Raw genomic sequence first — 13,356 nt, 5'->3', positions numbered from 1 at the left:
AAGCTGGCTTAAATAATCTTGACCAGGAAAATATGTTAGTTACTGATTCATAATGTGTTTTTAGCTATATCCTTAAAAATCAGCAGAGTGACAAGAATTAAAAAAAAAAAAATCTCTAAATGCTTTACTGACAAGGTATGATTACTGTTAAGACCAGAAATCACATTTACAGGAACAGAGCAAGCATCTGAGACAGGGTGCTAGTGATTTTGACAAATTCAGTGTGCCTTCTACCGCCATTTTCACCAACCTGTCCAAGAACTTCTTTTAAAAAAAAAAAATTATTTATTTATGTGTGCAAGAACGACTACAGGCCAGAGGTGCAGAGGGGTGAGAGGATTCACCAGAGACAGAGTGGGGAGCAGAACAGGCAGACCCTCTGAAATACACTGCTGAGGGGAGCAGTGGGTGAGACAGGAGAGGTCTGCTATGCCATGTGGGCAGGTCCCTGGCAGGCCATGCTGCAGAGGCTGCAGACAGCTTCACAGTGCTATGTTTAACCTCTTGCACCACCAGGGAGTCCCTCTCCAGGAACCCTTTTTTTTTTTTTCATTTTATACATTGTTTACATCATTTTTCATTTTTGCACAATGTATGCATTTTCTTCTTGGTTATAGTTCCCATACAATTCCCCCCCCCCATGTTTTGATCCTAATCCCTCCTCCCCTCCCCCCCATAGTGTGTCTCTGGTTTATAGTTGCTTGTTGGATTCGGTGGCGCTCTCCAAGAACTCTTAATGTGTGTTTGTGGTGCACTCTCTTCCACATGTAGCAAGCACCCACTTGGTGTAGACAGAGCACAGAGAGTGCAGTGGGTGAAGAGCTCAGGCCCTGAGTCCAAGCAGCCTTGACTTGAAACCCAGGCCTATGACTTATTACTCACATGATCTTGGGGAATTAACTGAACCTTGCTGTGTTAGTTTCCTCACCTATGCAGAGGAGTCGACAAAAATTGCAGTCTTACCTCTTCGTATTGCTTTTTTTTTTTTTTTTTTAAGTTCATACTATGCAGAGCCTGGAACATGGTAAGAAGTCCATACATTTTGGCTCAGGTCATTAATACTCTGTACTAGATTAGTTATTGTGGACACAGTCGTGAACAGCAAAGTTGTGGTTTCTGTACTTGTGTGGTATGTTTGTCATTCGCCTGCTTCTTTTTACTGTAGAATTCATTCTTCAGCCTCCCTCTGCTTTGCTCTGAGAGGGCCCTCAGTCCTGTGAACATTAGCTCCCTTGCCAATTGACTTCCTGCGAGGTTTGAACAGCAGAAGGTTCAGATAAATAATTGAGAATGAGAGGCCAGAAGTCTCTCTGCTTGGCTAGTATCTGGGTGTCTCTTCCTGGTTCGCCATCTTCCTCCAGAGCCTCCCTCTGTGCTCATGGTCCCACAGGAGGTCCATGCCCAGCTTCCTCCCAGCATTTTGCTTGGGGAATGAGGTCAATACAGAAGAAAATAGATTGAGAGGAAAAAGACTCCAAATTTAACCCCTGGATCCAACTATGCCTGAAGATAGTTTATATGACTGTATTTTTAAGTATATGAGCCTATAAAAATGTCTTTTTTTCTTGAGCCACTTTGATTACATTTCTTTCATTTGCCATGGCGAGGGTCCTAATGCAATGTTTACTAAATCCCAAGACCTGATTAGGGTGAAATCATAGTAGAAGACAACTGGTATTCTCATTGCATACGTATCTCTGGACCTTATAACTAGTTTTTATTGTTCTGATAGGATTAAGGGAATGAAGATGAGCAAGATAATCACAATTGTTCTCTTCAAGGGCACAATACCGACTAAGGTTTTTTTCAAAAATGGTGACTTTTACTATACTAATTCCAAAATGTTTTCTCTGAATCTGGACATTTTCTTTTAGTTGATGTGTCTCTTAAAACTAAGGACACTTCATCCATTTTAATGCAAGGATATCAACTAAAATGCAAACCAGGAGCTTAGGGAGGAAACTTTTCATTTATTTTTGATAAAGCAAATCCCAGTCCTCCAGTTGTTCTTTATGAAACTTTCCCAAGGCAGGAGGATTTTTCAGTGCAATGAAATTAACAGTGTCGCGACTGCAGGACAATCACTCATTCTGCTACATGATTTCTTGTCTCTCTTCTCCATTTGCCTAAAATGATGCAATTTGTTTTCTGGTGGATGAGCTGCTTCTCTCTTTCAATCACTAGCATAAGGCACTAAAACTTGCCCAAGACATGACCAAAATTCATCTGCTTTGGGGATTTTTTAAATCTTTCATGGTTGATGAAAGTAAATTTATAATCATGATACAAGTACAAGTGTGTGTGTATATGTGTGTGTGTGTGTGCATGCTTTGTCCTTAAAATATGTGCAGTGACCTTTTAATGTTATAATATATGTCCTGGCTGTGGTTGCTATGGAAACAATAACTAAATTCCTGACATTTGAGGGTAGGGTGTTGCAGTGGTAGCAACTGTGCTCAGAGTTGAGATTGCTCATAGAATTAAAATAAAGATTAAAAGGTATAAGGGACATTTTTGTCCTTAATGTTTCAGTGCAGAACAATCTACTCTTCCTCTGTGTTTACTAATAATATCCATCAGAGCTAGGCTGAAGGCATAATAGTATTCTTTTAGTTGTTATTTTATACTCAATATATGTGAGTAACAGACAAGTAGGAATTTAGAGTTCCTGATTATTGGTGACTTATAATTTTCTGCATAGTATAAAGTCATGCTTTCTGGCAGCAGTATGCATCCAGATTAGTGTCCACATAAAACATTATTGTTTTTAAGATTGCAAATTCATGCTTTCATTTGGAATGTGACACCTGAGATTTTCTGTTGATCCTTTAAGTACAAGTTGATCAGTTGTGAATAAATTTACTGCATTCTCTGGAAGGAATAATTTCCCTGGATCCTACTGTGGCACTTCTCTGTAGCTTCCTGCACAGCACTGATAGTTTTGCATTGTTAAGGCTTGGAAGGTGTGCCAAGCAAGAAGTTCACGTTGTTTCTGCATTTGGGGGTTCCTCGGTTCTTGGCTATGGCCAGGAAATAATTTAAAGCCATGTTTAGACAAAGCAAAGCAAAGTTTATTAGAGGCAGAATGAAAGTACACCCAAGAGGAAATCCAGGCAGGCAGCGTCTATGGAAGAACAACTACAAGGAAAAGCAGGGGCTCCTGACTTGAATGGGGTACAGGAGACAGCTCACTCCATCCCTTTCTGGGATTTACTGTGCAAGTTCTTCTGGGGGGGTTTGGTTTATCAGTCCAGGCAGGAGTTTCTAAGTCATTTTCCTTTCTACTGTGTCATGGGATGTATATTTATCAGCCCCGGCAGCAGGTTGCGGGGGCAAAGTGTCTACTTTCCCATGTTGACACTTCTCGCTCTGCTTTTTGGCTTGCCTCTAGGGTAGGGTGGGGGACTGTCTTCACCCCTCTGGGCATGTCTCAGCTCTCCCAAGGCTTTATGTGCTCTAGCAAGTCCTGGGTATGTTGGCCATTAATTTTTTGTTTCAGGCATTCCACCCTGCTCTAACTGCCTAACAATGTATGTGTTTATTCTGCCCACGGTGTGTGCCAGGGGACCATGAGACAAGTATAGAGTATGGGGAGTGGCATCACTGATTGCTGAGTGAGGGTGCTCTGTGCCCTCCCTGTGTGGTGTGAAGCTTTGTGGATATGGTCATAGCTTGGAAATGATTCCTGCCCTCAGAAACCTGTTGGGCTACCCAAAGACAAAACAAGTGCAGACTGCTCACTGGATCGAAGTAACATAGGAGCAAAGTCAACAAATGCAGCAAAATATAAAAGAAGTGAGTTCAACGCGATGGGCAGATAAAGAAGCTGAGTGGAAGCAAAGTTTGAGATGAGTCTGAAAGAAAGGACAGACGTAGGTAAAGAGGAAGACTATGTCACTGTAGGTGCACTTCAGAATTTACAAATAAGCTGCCTTCATCCTTTTGAAGATGTCATATATGATGTCAAAATAGAGACACACAATTTGATGTGAGCAAAAATACAAAGGGGGCGTGATTCTAGTTGTCAAGGGACAGGAGTGCTGGGGAGCAGAGTGCTCTAAGAGGCATTCTCGGGGAACGAACATGCTCAGGGAGTTGAGGGAGCTATGAAGGACAGCTTAGGGTAGATGGGATTTTGTAGTTTTGCATGTTCATGGCACTCCCAGTGACATGACAAATAATTTAAGGGCAAAGTAAAGATTCTAGAATGGGAATAAACGGGATATATTGTCAGCCACTTCTTAGAGGTAACCAGTCACCTTGGTTGTAAATAAAACCAATGTGAGACCAACAACCCTCTTTGGGACTGTAGCTGAGGTTTTGTGTGGTTAAAACTTGTTGGTTCCTGTTTTACTCTTTCACGTGTATTCCTCAGTTCTGACCCCTGGGTTACTGTCACTCCTGGCCTTTTCAATATACAAATGAGTTGAAATATAAAAGGATTGAAAACCTTTTTTTTTTTTTGGTCCATGAAATTTCAAATATGTTTCTTTGTTAAGAATATGTTACTTCTTAGGGCTTCTGCCCTCATCCCACCCTCGTGCACCCCTTCCCTCTGCTGTAATAGAGTTATGGATAGAAATTGGCCCCCCTGGATGTCATACAAGGATGTCATGGCCATCCCAATCTTCTCAATGCTCGTCAATGAAGTTGTGAAGATGGAATTAGCACTCTCAATTCTGTGGGTTGTTGTTTGTTTGTTTGTTTGTTTGTTTTTTTAAGGGAAGAGAATAGCTCATTGGTATCCCAAGGTTCATGCATACCCATTGCTTCCAACAAAGGGCAGTCAAAGAGGGAGACCAAATGCCTTTGACAAAAAAAAAAGTAGAATATCAATATCTTATCAATATCAATATTATTTTGAAATCAAGTATGTTCTAAAAATGGAGTCTTACATTCTTCCTTCTTTCTTTCTTTTTTTTTTTTCCCCCCAAAGGACCTTCTTAAGAAATGCTATTCTGCCAAGGCTTCTTACCTATTTCAGCAGGATAAATTCTACGATGTCAGCTATGACACAGGAGACAAGTCTATTCAATGTAGTAGAAGACCAGATGCATTCAAGTTCTGGATGACTTGGAAGGCCCTGGGAACATTAGGCCTCGAAGAAAGAGTTAATCGTGCTCTTGCTTTATCTAGGTATGTGCATGTGTCCATGTATGTCTACTCCCCACATGTCTTGTTTACTCCTTAGACCTGTAGGCTAACTTGAGCATGTTCTTGTGATGGCAAACCCACTTTAAAGTTCTGATTATCTCTTATCTACTAGCACTCCAATGGTCAAAGCAAATCACATGGCTGAGCTCAATGTCAAGAGCGAGGAAATGAATACTATTTTTGTAGGGAGTACTGAAAAATTACATGGCAAAGGATTTGAATATAAGGGCATGTAAAGAGATGGCTTTGGCACCTTCAGAGAACAGTTATAAGTCAGAAATTGTGATTATTATATTTTAAGAAGTAGTTTGAACAATAGGCAAACACTATTATCTGTTAGGCTTCTTTGAGTGGAAACAGAAATAGCAGAAACCTTAACTCGTTATTTTAATTAAAGAAAGGTAATTTAAAGCCCCATGTTACATATAAACTTGTGTGGTGATGACTTCTAGAATGACTTAATCTAGGGTCTTCAACAGCATCACCAGGCTTTAATGTTCCTCCATCTTTCAGGTCTGCTCTCCTTCTTGTTGGGATTATTCTTATACAAGAAGGTTGCTTCCAAAAGTGTCAGATCTGTATCATCTCAGATTCAAGGTCAAGGTCAAAAAGACAGTGTGCTCCTCACTCAACAATTCCAAGGAAGGTTTTCTGAGTGAGGCAAATGCCCATCTCTGGTCAGTCACTGTTGCCAAGAAAATGTGATACCCTCATTGGCCATACTGAGTCACGTGCCTCTCTTGGGCACTGGGAAGATGGACAATTCATCCTATGGTGTATATAGTGAAACTAGGTAAGGAATATGCCTTCATTGGAAATAGGATTTAAGTGCCTCCATCAGAAGAAATAAAGGGATAACTACCTAGTGGTCCACACCATAAATATTCATGGGTGATCATCAAATTAAGTTTAGAAAGCTCAGTTCCCTTTTTGTATTTTCTCATGCTATTTAAGTGTAGTAGAACCTCTGCAATATTTTATCTAAGCTGCTAAGTAATTCAATGACAGGTGTCTAGAAATAAGACTAGATATAAATATTTGATGATTGTGTTCATTGTAAAGTTAACATTCATCTCAAGATGGAATTTAATTTATAGTCTAAGGATACTTTCTAATTTTTGCAGAGAAATATCACAGGAGGATAAATGTTAACATTTCAATTCAATTCAACAAACACTTATTGTTTGTAAATGTTTGTCAAGTTGAATTGAATTGAATTAACATTTCAGTGAGCATCACTGCAGAGTCTGTGACCTATATTTAAATATTTGAAAAACAATCTTTCCTCTTTCATGCTGTTACTCATAATAGCTTCCTTGCCTTAACTTTTCACATTCTTGATATCCAGCTCTGTATTCCTGGGGTGAGCAAAAGTCACCCTCTTCTCCCACTCTCAATGTCAAACAGAAGGGCAAAGTCCTTTCTGCCATATCACTTGAGAAGAATGTGAAATTATAAATTTGGGGAAAGTTTCTCTAGGATTAAGAATTATATTAAGTTAGAAAAATAATGGTTTTACTATTCATGATTTTTTTTTTTCTTTCAGTTGGCTTATCGTTTTCTGGTTTTGCTCTTTAAGATATTATTTCCTTAATTTGGAGGTCTATTCTATTTACCCAAGTTCATGGGCTGTGGCATACTGGTAAACTGGATCTCAGGAGGGGAAAAAATGCCCCAAGTTGTAATGTCTGCTGATCTCCATGGTGCAAATACTCCCACTGTGGGGAATTGCAAGCTACCAAGACTTGCATTTTGTAAAATTCCCGAATATTTAACGATTGGCTCTCACTAATCAGTAGAGTCTAGCTGGAGAACACCACTGATTATGGAATTAGCATAATCAGTTGTAAACAGAGTAGTGAGGGTTAAAATACCATTTCCCATCAAGCCTACTGATCCACTTGCTTTAGAATTTACCTAATCAAAATGATTCTCATCCATGGACAGAAGGCTCAATCTGGCATAATTTCTAAGTCAGAGTAGCACTGTTTTGTTTCCAAGAAATATAGTATTCCCTTCTGCAGATAACAACTTAAGCAAAGTAAAGGTGCCCAAGAGAATTGTTACTGTTTGGGGGTATGTCTATTATCAGCAGCCTGATATAGCTGAGATTGCCATTTTCCTAGACCCTAGGTCAGCTCAGGTCTGGTAAGTACTGGAAAATCTGTGCAATTTATTTCCCCTAACATATTGTGGTAAGGCTTGTGCCATTTGCCTAGAAACAATATTCCTATGTTCCTGAATCCAAATGAAGCTTAGTTTTAAAATGTGTACATTGACCTTAAGACTTAAGGTCCAGATTGAAGAACCAATGATTTGCCGTTCTCCTGAGGAGACAGCTCGCTCCCTCTTCCTCTGGGAAAGCAAGTGCAGACATTTTAAAGAGGACAATTATTCCTATTTTATGAGTTGTCAAAAATTCAACAAGAAAGAAAAAATTAGTGCCTAGAAGATCACTCAGGCTTTTCCTAATTTTCATTTGACCCTTGTCATTCCAATTGATGAGAGAACATTTCTCTGAAGAAATATTAATGATTAAAAATTGGCTTTCTCCGGTAGTTGTTTGAAAACGAGTGATATCAGGAATCTAAAGCAACATGTGATTATTAAGTATAATTGAAACCCAAAGGGCTGAGATTTGCCACCACCACCTCCAGCACAAGGAAGCTGATTGTGCATCTCCAGGATCTGCCTAGCAAAGTGGAAACTTTTGACAAAAACCCAGTGTTGCCTGCTGCCTAGGGCACCCTCTAGGACTTTGTTAAGACAGCTTAAGTGGATATTCACTAAGGGGTAATTTTTAAAGCCAGTCTAGAAGATTCATGTGCATAAGTCTTTTCTACAACAACAAACAGCTCAGGAACTCCCATTCTGCTACTTTGTTAAGTCTCCTGTGCATCATTTATTTATTCCCTTGACACACAATCTCTGTAATCTCTCCAGTGGAATTCATTTCATCGACTTGCTTGGATACTGAGGGATTTATTGTTATCAATATGGAAAAGGTGAGCAGTTACACAATGGCACGTTTGTGCCAGTGTATGTCTCTAGATGAAGAGAGGGAGACACTCTAGGATACTATGGAAGGGCCAACATTTCATTTCTTCTGATAATAATAATCTTTTTTAAAGTTTCAGTGGCAGTGGAATGTAGCATGTAGGTGTCTGTGATGAATCACACGAGCCATGCAATATGTCCTAATATATGCAGAGCATACAGAAAGCGGATGGAAAAAAAATCTCAGGTGATCTGTCTCGGGTGATCTGGGAGGCTCTGTGCATGAGAAGAAATTTCAAATGAGGAGATGAGACTGGAAGAGATATGTGGTCTGCTCCAGGGGAACTTTAAGTGGCTGGTGAATTGAGAAAGGGAGGGAAAGGCTACTTCCAGAAAGGAAAGCATGTTCTGCAAAAGGATAAGTGAAATGCAAAAAAATATTCAGTGAATTCACATAACAATTGAGGCTCTCTAATGTTGTATGCACATTTATAAGCAAAGAAAGGGGAAGTGTTTTAGAGCAAGATTATCAATGAATGTTGCAAAATCAAGTAAGAATCTTAATGAGTACTTTTTACCCAGTAGGGTTTGTCAAAATGCTTGCTAATGCGTATTTTTTTTCCCTCTTCTCTCTTTTTGCTAAACTTAGTGGGAAAAGGATGGTGATTAGTTTTAGGAAGTCAGTGTTGCTTTTTGAACCCAATTACCTTTTGGTTGCCTGTCGTTCCTGTATGGTGTTTAAAAACTCAATGTACATCTTTTTTTTTCCTGACTTGAATCAGATATGAATAGTTTTGTTAAATGTATTTTATCTTTAGGCTGCTTCCACATATTTAAAGAAAAGTTGTGAGGAATAAATCATTCCTATGAATGTAGGCAGAAGTGACTCAAACCTTATTTGAATTATCTGTCCCAAACTCATTCCATTCAAGCATTTATTTAAGAAGATGAGATACCCTACAAAAGAGGCACTTCTACTAGCGTTTCTAAAACTACACTCTGGGGGATAACAGACTTCCAGAAGATCTTAATAGGATGTTCTTCCAAAAAATGTCTATGTGGTCAAATACATTTGAGAAATTCTAACTACTATATTATTCCTCTCTTGGAAGTTCGGTGTTCACCAGCACATTAAAAAATCAGGAAGTCTGCAATATAGAAACATTTTAATGTGACTTTACCATTGTGCAGACTGTTCACCCAATAATTCTTTGCTCTTTTTTTCTTGCCAACAGAACCTTAATTTTCTTTTGGTAACAATATTCCAGCTGGAAACATTGATCTAAATCAATCTCTTTTGCCAACAATTCGTTTAGAGGTAAATATATGCCTCAGTTTCAATCATAAAGATACAGGGAGAATACCCTGAAGGCATCTGGGAAAATATATAGTTACCTGAATACATATAAATGAAGAGAACATACTTCTGCTACAGTTCCCCTTTTCTTTCTGGGGACACTGTTGCCGTACAAAGATGTGATGTATGGAGCTGTAGCAGCCACCTGTGAAAGCTTGTCAGACTGCTAGAAAATATCTGGTTCTTGGTGACACTAGAAACATCCGACCAGTCAATAAATGTCCTTATGAATTAAATCAGGTACACTTCCAATTGTAGACAAAAGCCATCTATTTGATATGCCCAGCATTGCTCAAATTTATTTGACAGTGGAGCCTTTTACGTGGGACAACTATCAATCGGGTATATCACAGGGCATAGTTTGGGAACTCTAGTGTTGACTTTTTATTACTTTTGTCATAGCAATTCCTCACTCAACTCACCTCTACCCTCAACTCAGCTGGACTTCATGGGCCCTGGAATTAGCTCTAGCAAAGACATTGATCCTGATGCAAAGCCCAGGTCCACATAGTTGGCAAAAAGAGTTTTCACTGAAATGATTCAGTTCTCTTTTAGTTTTTCTCTCAGGAGCAGCTTTAGCTAGTTTATTAGATATTTTAAATTGATACAATTTAGAGTGCATCTTAATTTTGTACAGTCATAACCTGTTAGGGAAGGATTTTACTATTCTAGTTCAGCTCCTTCGTTACATGTGTGAGGCAGGGTAGGGGAGGCCAAGGACTTTGCCTAGAGTCACAAAGTTGATTAGTTTATAACGAGAATATTCTAGAGTAATTCCTGGGATTCCTGGATATGGGAAGCTGTTTCATAGCCTGGGGTGTCAGGATTAGCATAGGCCTCTTCATGATGGCATCATGGCAAGGCTTTCGAGTTAGCGGATTACCTATATATCTGTGCTTGCAAAGGGGAGAAAAAGTATCATTCACAAAGTTTTCATTGCATAAGTATAGATTATAATATGTATTTTGTTTGGAGTTTACATTTTTTAATTAAGTTCCTTTTCAAAAGGAACTATATAAAACTTTGCAGAGATATAGAGTTAATAATCCCTCCCCCACTGCATCCTAATTCTCCCTCCCTTGTTACATAGTATCTATTTATTAATCTTCTATGTGCTAATCCATGCACATATATTCATGTAAATAGGGGTTACTTTTGCTTTCTTTTTTACAATTTTTTTTAAATTGAGTTGATGTCGGCTTACGATGTTGTTCATGAGTTAGCGATACAGGATTTCCCCTTTCAGGTGTTTTATTGCTCCACACTCACCACCAAAGAATCCACAGTCCTCCACTATAGTCTGTTGTGCTCCCTTCCTAACATGTCCTCTCCCCTCCCCATCTTGCTGTATGTCCAAAGGGTTCTTTTTTGCCAGAATAGTATGTAATAGTAGGAGGAATAAGTCTGAAGGCCGGCCAGGTAGCCGCAGTTCTGCAATCATATTTCTGGGGTTTGTTATTGATTTGGCTTTGCTTGACCCTTTGTTTGGTTTCTCTATATTCCACATGTAACTGACACCATTTGGCATTTGTCTTTCTTCTTCTGACTTACTTTGTTTAGTATAATCTCATCTCTTCTAATTCCAAGATAAACAAAATAAAAGAGAATCGTTTTTTTTAGCTGAGTACTATTCCATTGGGGGTGTGTGTGTATATATATGTATGTGTATGTGTATATATATATATATATATATATATATATAAAATATCTTCCTGATCCATCCACTTTTGGGGAGTACTTTGCTAACACCAATATTTAATCATAATTTGCTAACACCAATATTTAATCATAAATGAAAAGTTAAAGAAATAAACTTGGGGAAAAAGTAACTGCATCTCATAAACTGGTCTATATTCTAGCATGACCTTTAACTGCATCTCATAAACTGGTCTATATTCTAGCATGACCTTTAGCAAATGAACGTTGTAATAATAACTTGCCACTACCACAGTTTCTATATTTTATAATTTTTGTTATGATTTTATATAATTTATTGTAACAACCTTCCAGGATTAGAAAAACAGGTTGTTTCACTGCAGCCTTATGTAAAAAGGAATAGAGGCCCAAGAAAAATAGCTTTTTGTTGTCCTTAAGTATTAATGGAATATATTTAGTAATGTGATCATATTGCATATGGTGATACCATAATAACTGAACCATAGATTTCAGAGCCAGTCCTCATTGTTGGATGTGACCTCTCTCCTTCCTTCCTTTCATTCTTTCTTCTATAATATAAATTCACAATAAACACCCTGACAGGTACAATTTTGTCAGTGCCTCTGATCATTTCCTTACATTTAACCCCTAAATTGAAATACAGGCACAAGTATTATGAACTTTGCAGGTTCATAGTCAAATCATAGCTTTCAAGGCTAACCATTTCAAAAGGCTTCTTTTTTATATACGGGGGAAAAAGCCCAGGGGAGAGGTGTCAGTGTTAATTTATTTCATGTTCTCAGTGTCATTTTAGTCTTTTTTCATTCATATTCCATATCTCACGGGATCTGTGCCCTTTGCTTATGGTGTTCTAATTCTCTTTTCCCTGGCATTTGAGATGACTTCATAGACATTATTTCAATGGCTGCAATCCACTTATTTTTTAACAAAATACCACTACCTAGTCTTCTTTCCCTTTGTTCAGGCCTTGGGGAAAATGTTGATCTTAAATGAACTTACAAAGTAGGAATATACACTGAAAACTTTTTTCTTCCAAGCCAGCTAGCTAAGGGAAGCATCTGTGCTAACTACCTATCTAGAATATGAATGTAATACTTACATGGTCAGAAGTGTATATCCAAAATACTCTATGTGGCTTTTCACTTTAGGTTAAAGTCTGATGCTAATATGTGAGATAAGCATCATATCATGAGAACAGTGTATCTTTGTTTATTCCAGAAGATTGCAAGTAAGTTCAGGAGTATCTGTTTAATTCCATACCTGTATCCTTACTTATTTCTAAGCCTTGTACTTTAGCTTTATCTCTGCATCAGAAATAACAATGTTATCATACATCAGTCATGCTTATGGAATTTTTTAGATTGAAGATTTTAAAAACTATTGTGACTCTCATTTTTAGGTACCTAGTAGAAGAAATCAAGAAAAGAGAAGGATTCAAGTTGCTGATGGAAGTAAGTGATTGTGAAATTGCGCTACTGATTTTTTTCAGTCAACAGTGATGAAAATGGTGTTTTTTTTAATCTGTTATATTTCATTGGTTTTTTTGTGTTACAGACTTAGAAACAAGTCATTAGCTTAATTCATAGAGTCCATTATGTTAATTTACTCTATTAGTGAGTATTTTTCCTTTGTTGGGTTCACAGAGAACACACTTGCCTTTAAGTATTGAAAATTAAAGTGCTCAATAATAATTACCAAGGATAATACTGAATAAATTATGACCTCTATCTTGATATATAAATTGCATGATGATTGTACTGCAAATATTCAACTGTGTTATAGTGGTGCCTGCATGTGAAAAATCAATTAAGTGAATGAACAATAATGCATACAGTTTTCTCTTTTTATAAAATAATCAGAGCATATTAGCTTTGGAGCAATGGGAAAATAAGTCATTTTGTTGTTGGACTATGTGCATATATAAGAAATAAAATTGCAAAGATAGAATTTTTCCCCCTAAAATCTATTACTAAAAATATGAGGAATATTTTATAATTCTGGTTTTTAAGAAGTATAAAGTGTGAGGTTTTCTTAAATCTTATAGTATATACTTTATACCAATTTCTAACATCATGTAAAAATGACTTAGAGATTGCAGTCTAGTAATCTATACTGTACAGAAGCAATCTGGCTAATTTGTGGCATTGCTTTAATTCAGAAAATTTACTGAG

The 13,356-nt window shown here is 37.8% G+C and overlaps 1 protein-coding gene across 1 annotated transcript in view; it reads left to right on the top strand.

Moving 5' to 3' along the window:
* GADL1 (glutamate decarboxylase like 1) overlaps positions 1-13,356 on the top strand; it is a 219,772-nt gene that overhangs the window by 143,952 nt on the left and 62,464 nt on the right. The window contains exons 12-13 of the mRNA XM_037519952.2: positions 4,937-5,136; positions 12,585-12,636. Coding sequence (XP_037375849.1) covers positions 4,937-5,136; positions 12,585-12,636 — 252 coding nt within the window. The remainder of the gene's footprint in view (positions 1-4,936; positions 5,137-12,584; positions 12,637-13,356) is intronic.

Source organism: Talpa occidentalis, unplaced genomic scaffold, assembly GCF_014898055.3.
Source record: "Talpa occidentalis isolate TD23 unplaced genomic scaffold, MPIMG_talOcc4v2.1 talOcc4.10, whole genome shotgun sequence".
Taxonomy (NCBI): Eukaryota; Metazoa; Chordata; class Mammalia; order Eulipotyphla; family Talpidae; genus Talpa; species Talpa occidentalis.
The sequence above is the reverse complement of the archived record's forward strand: the minus strand, read 5'-3'. Positions and strand labels throughout refer to the sequence as shown.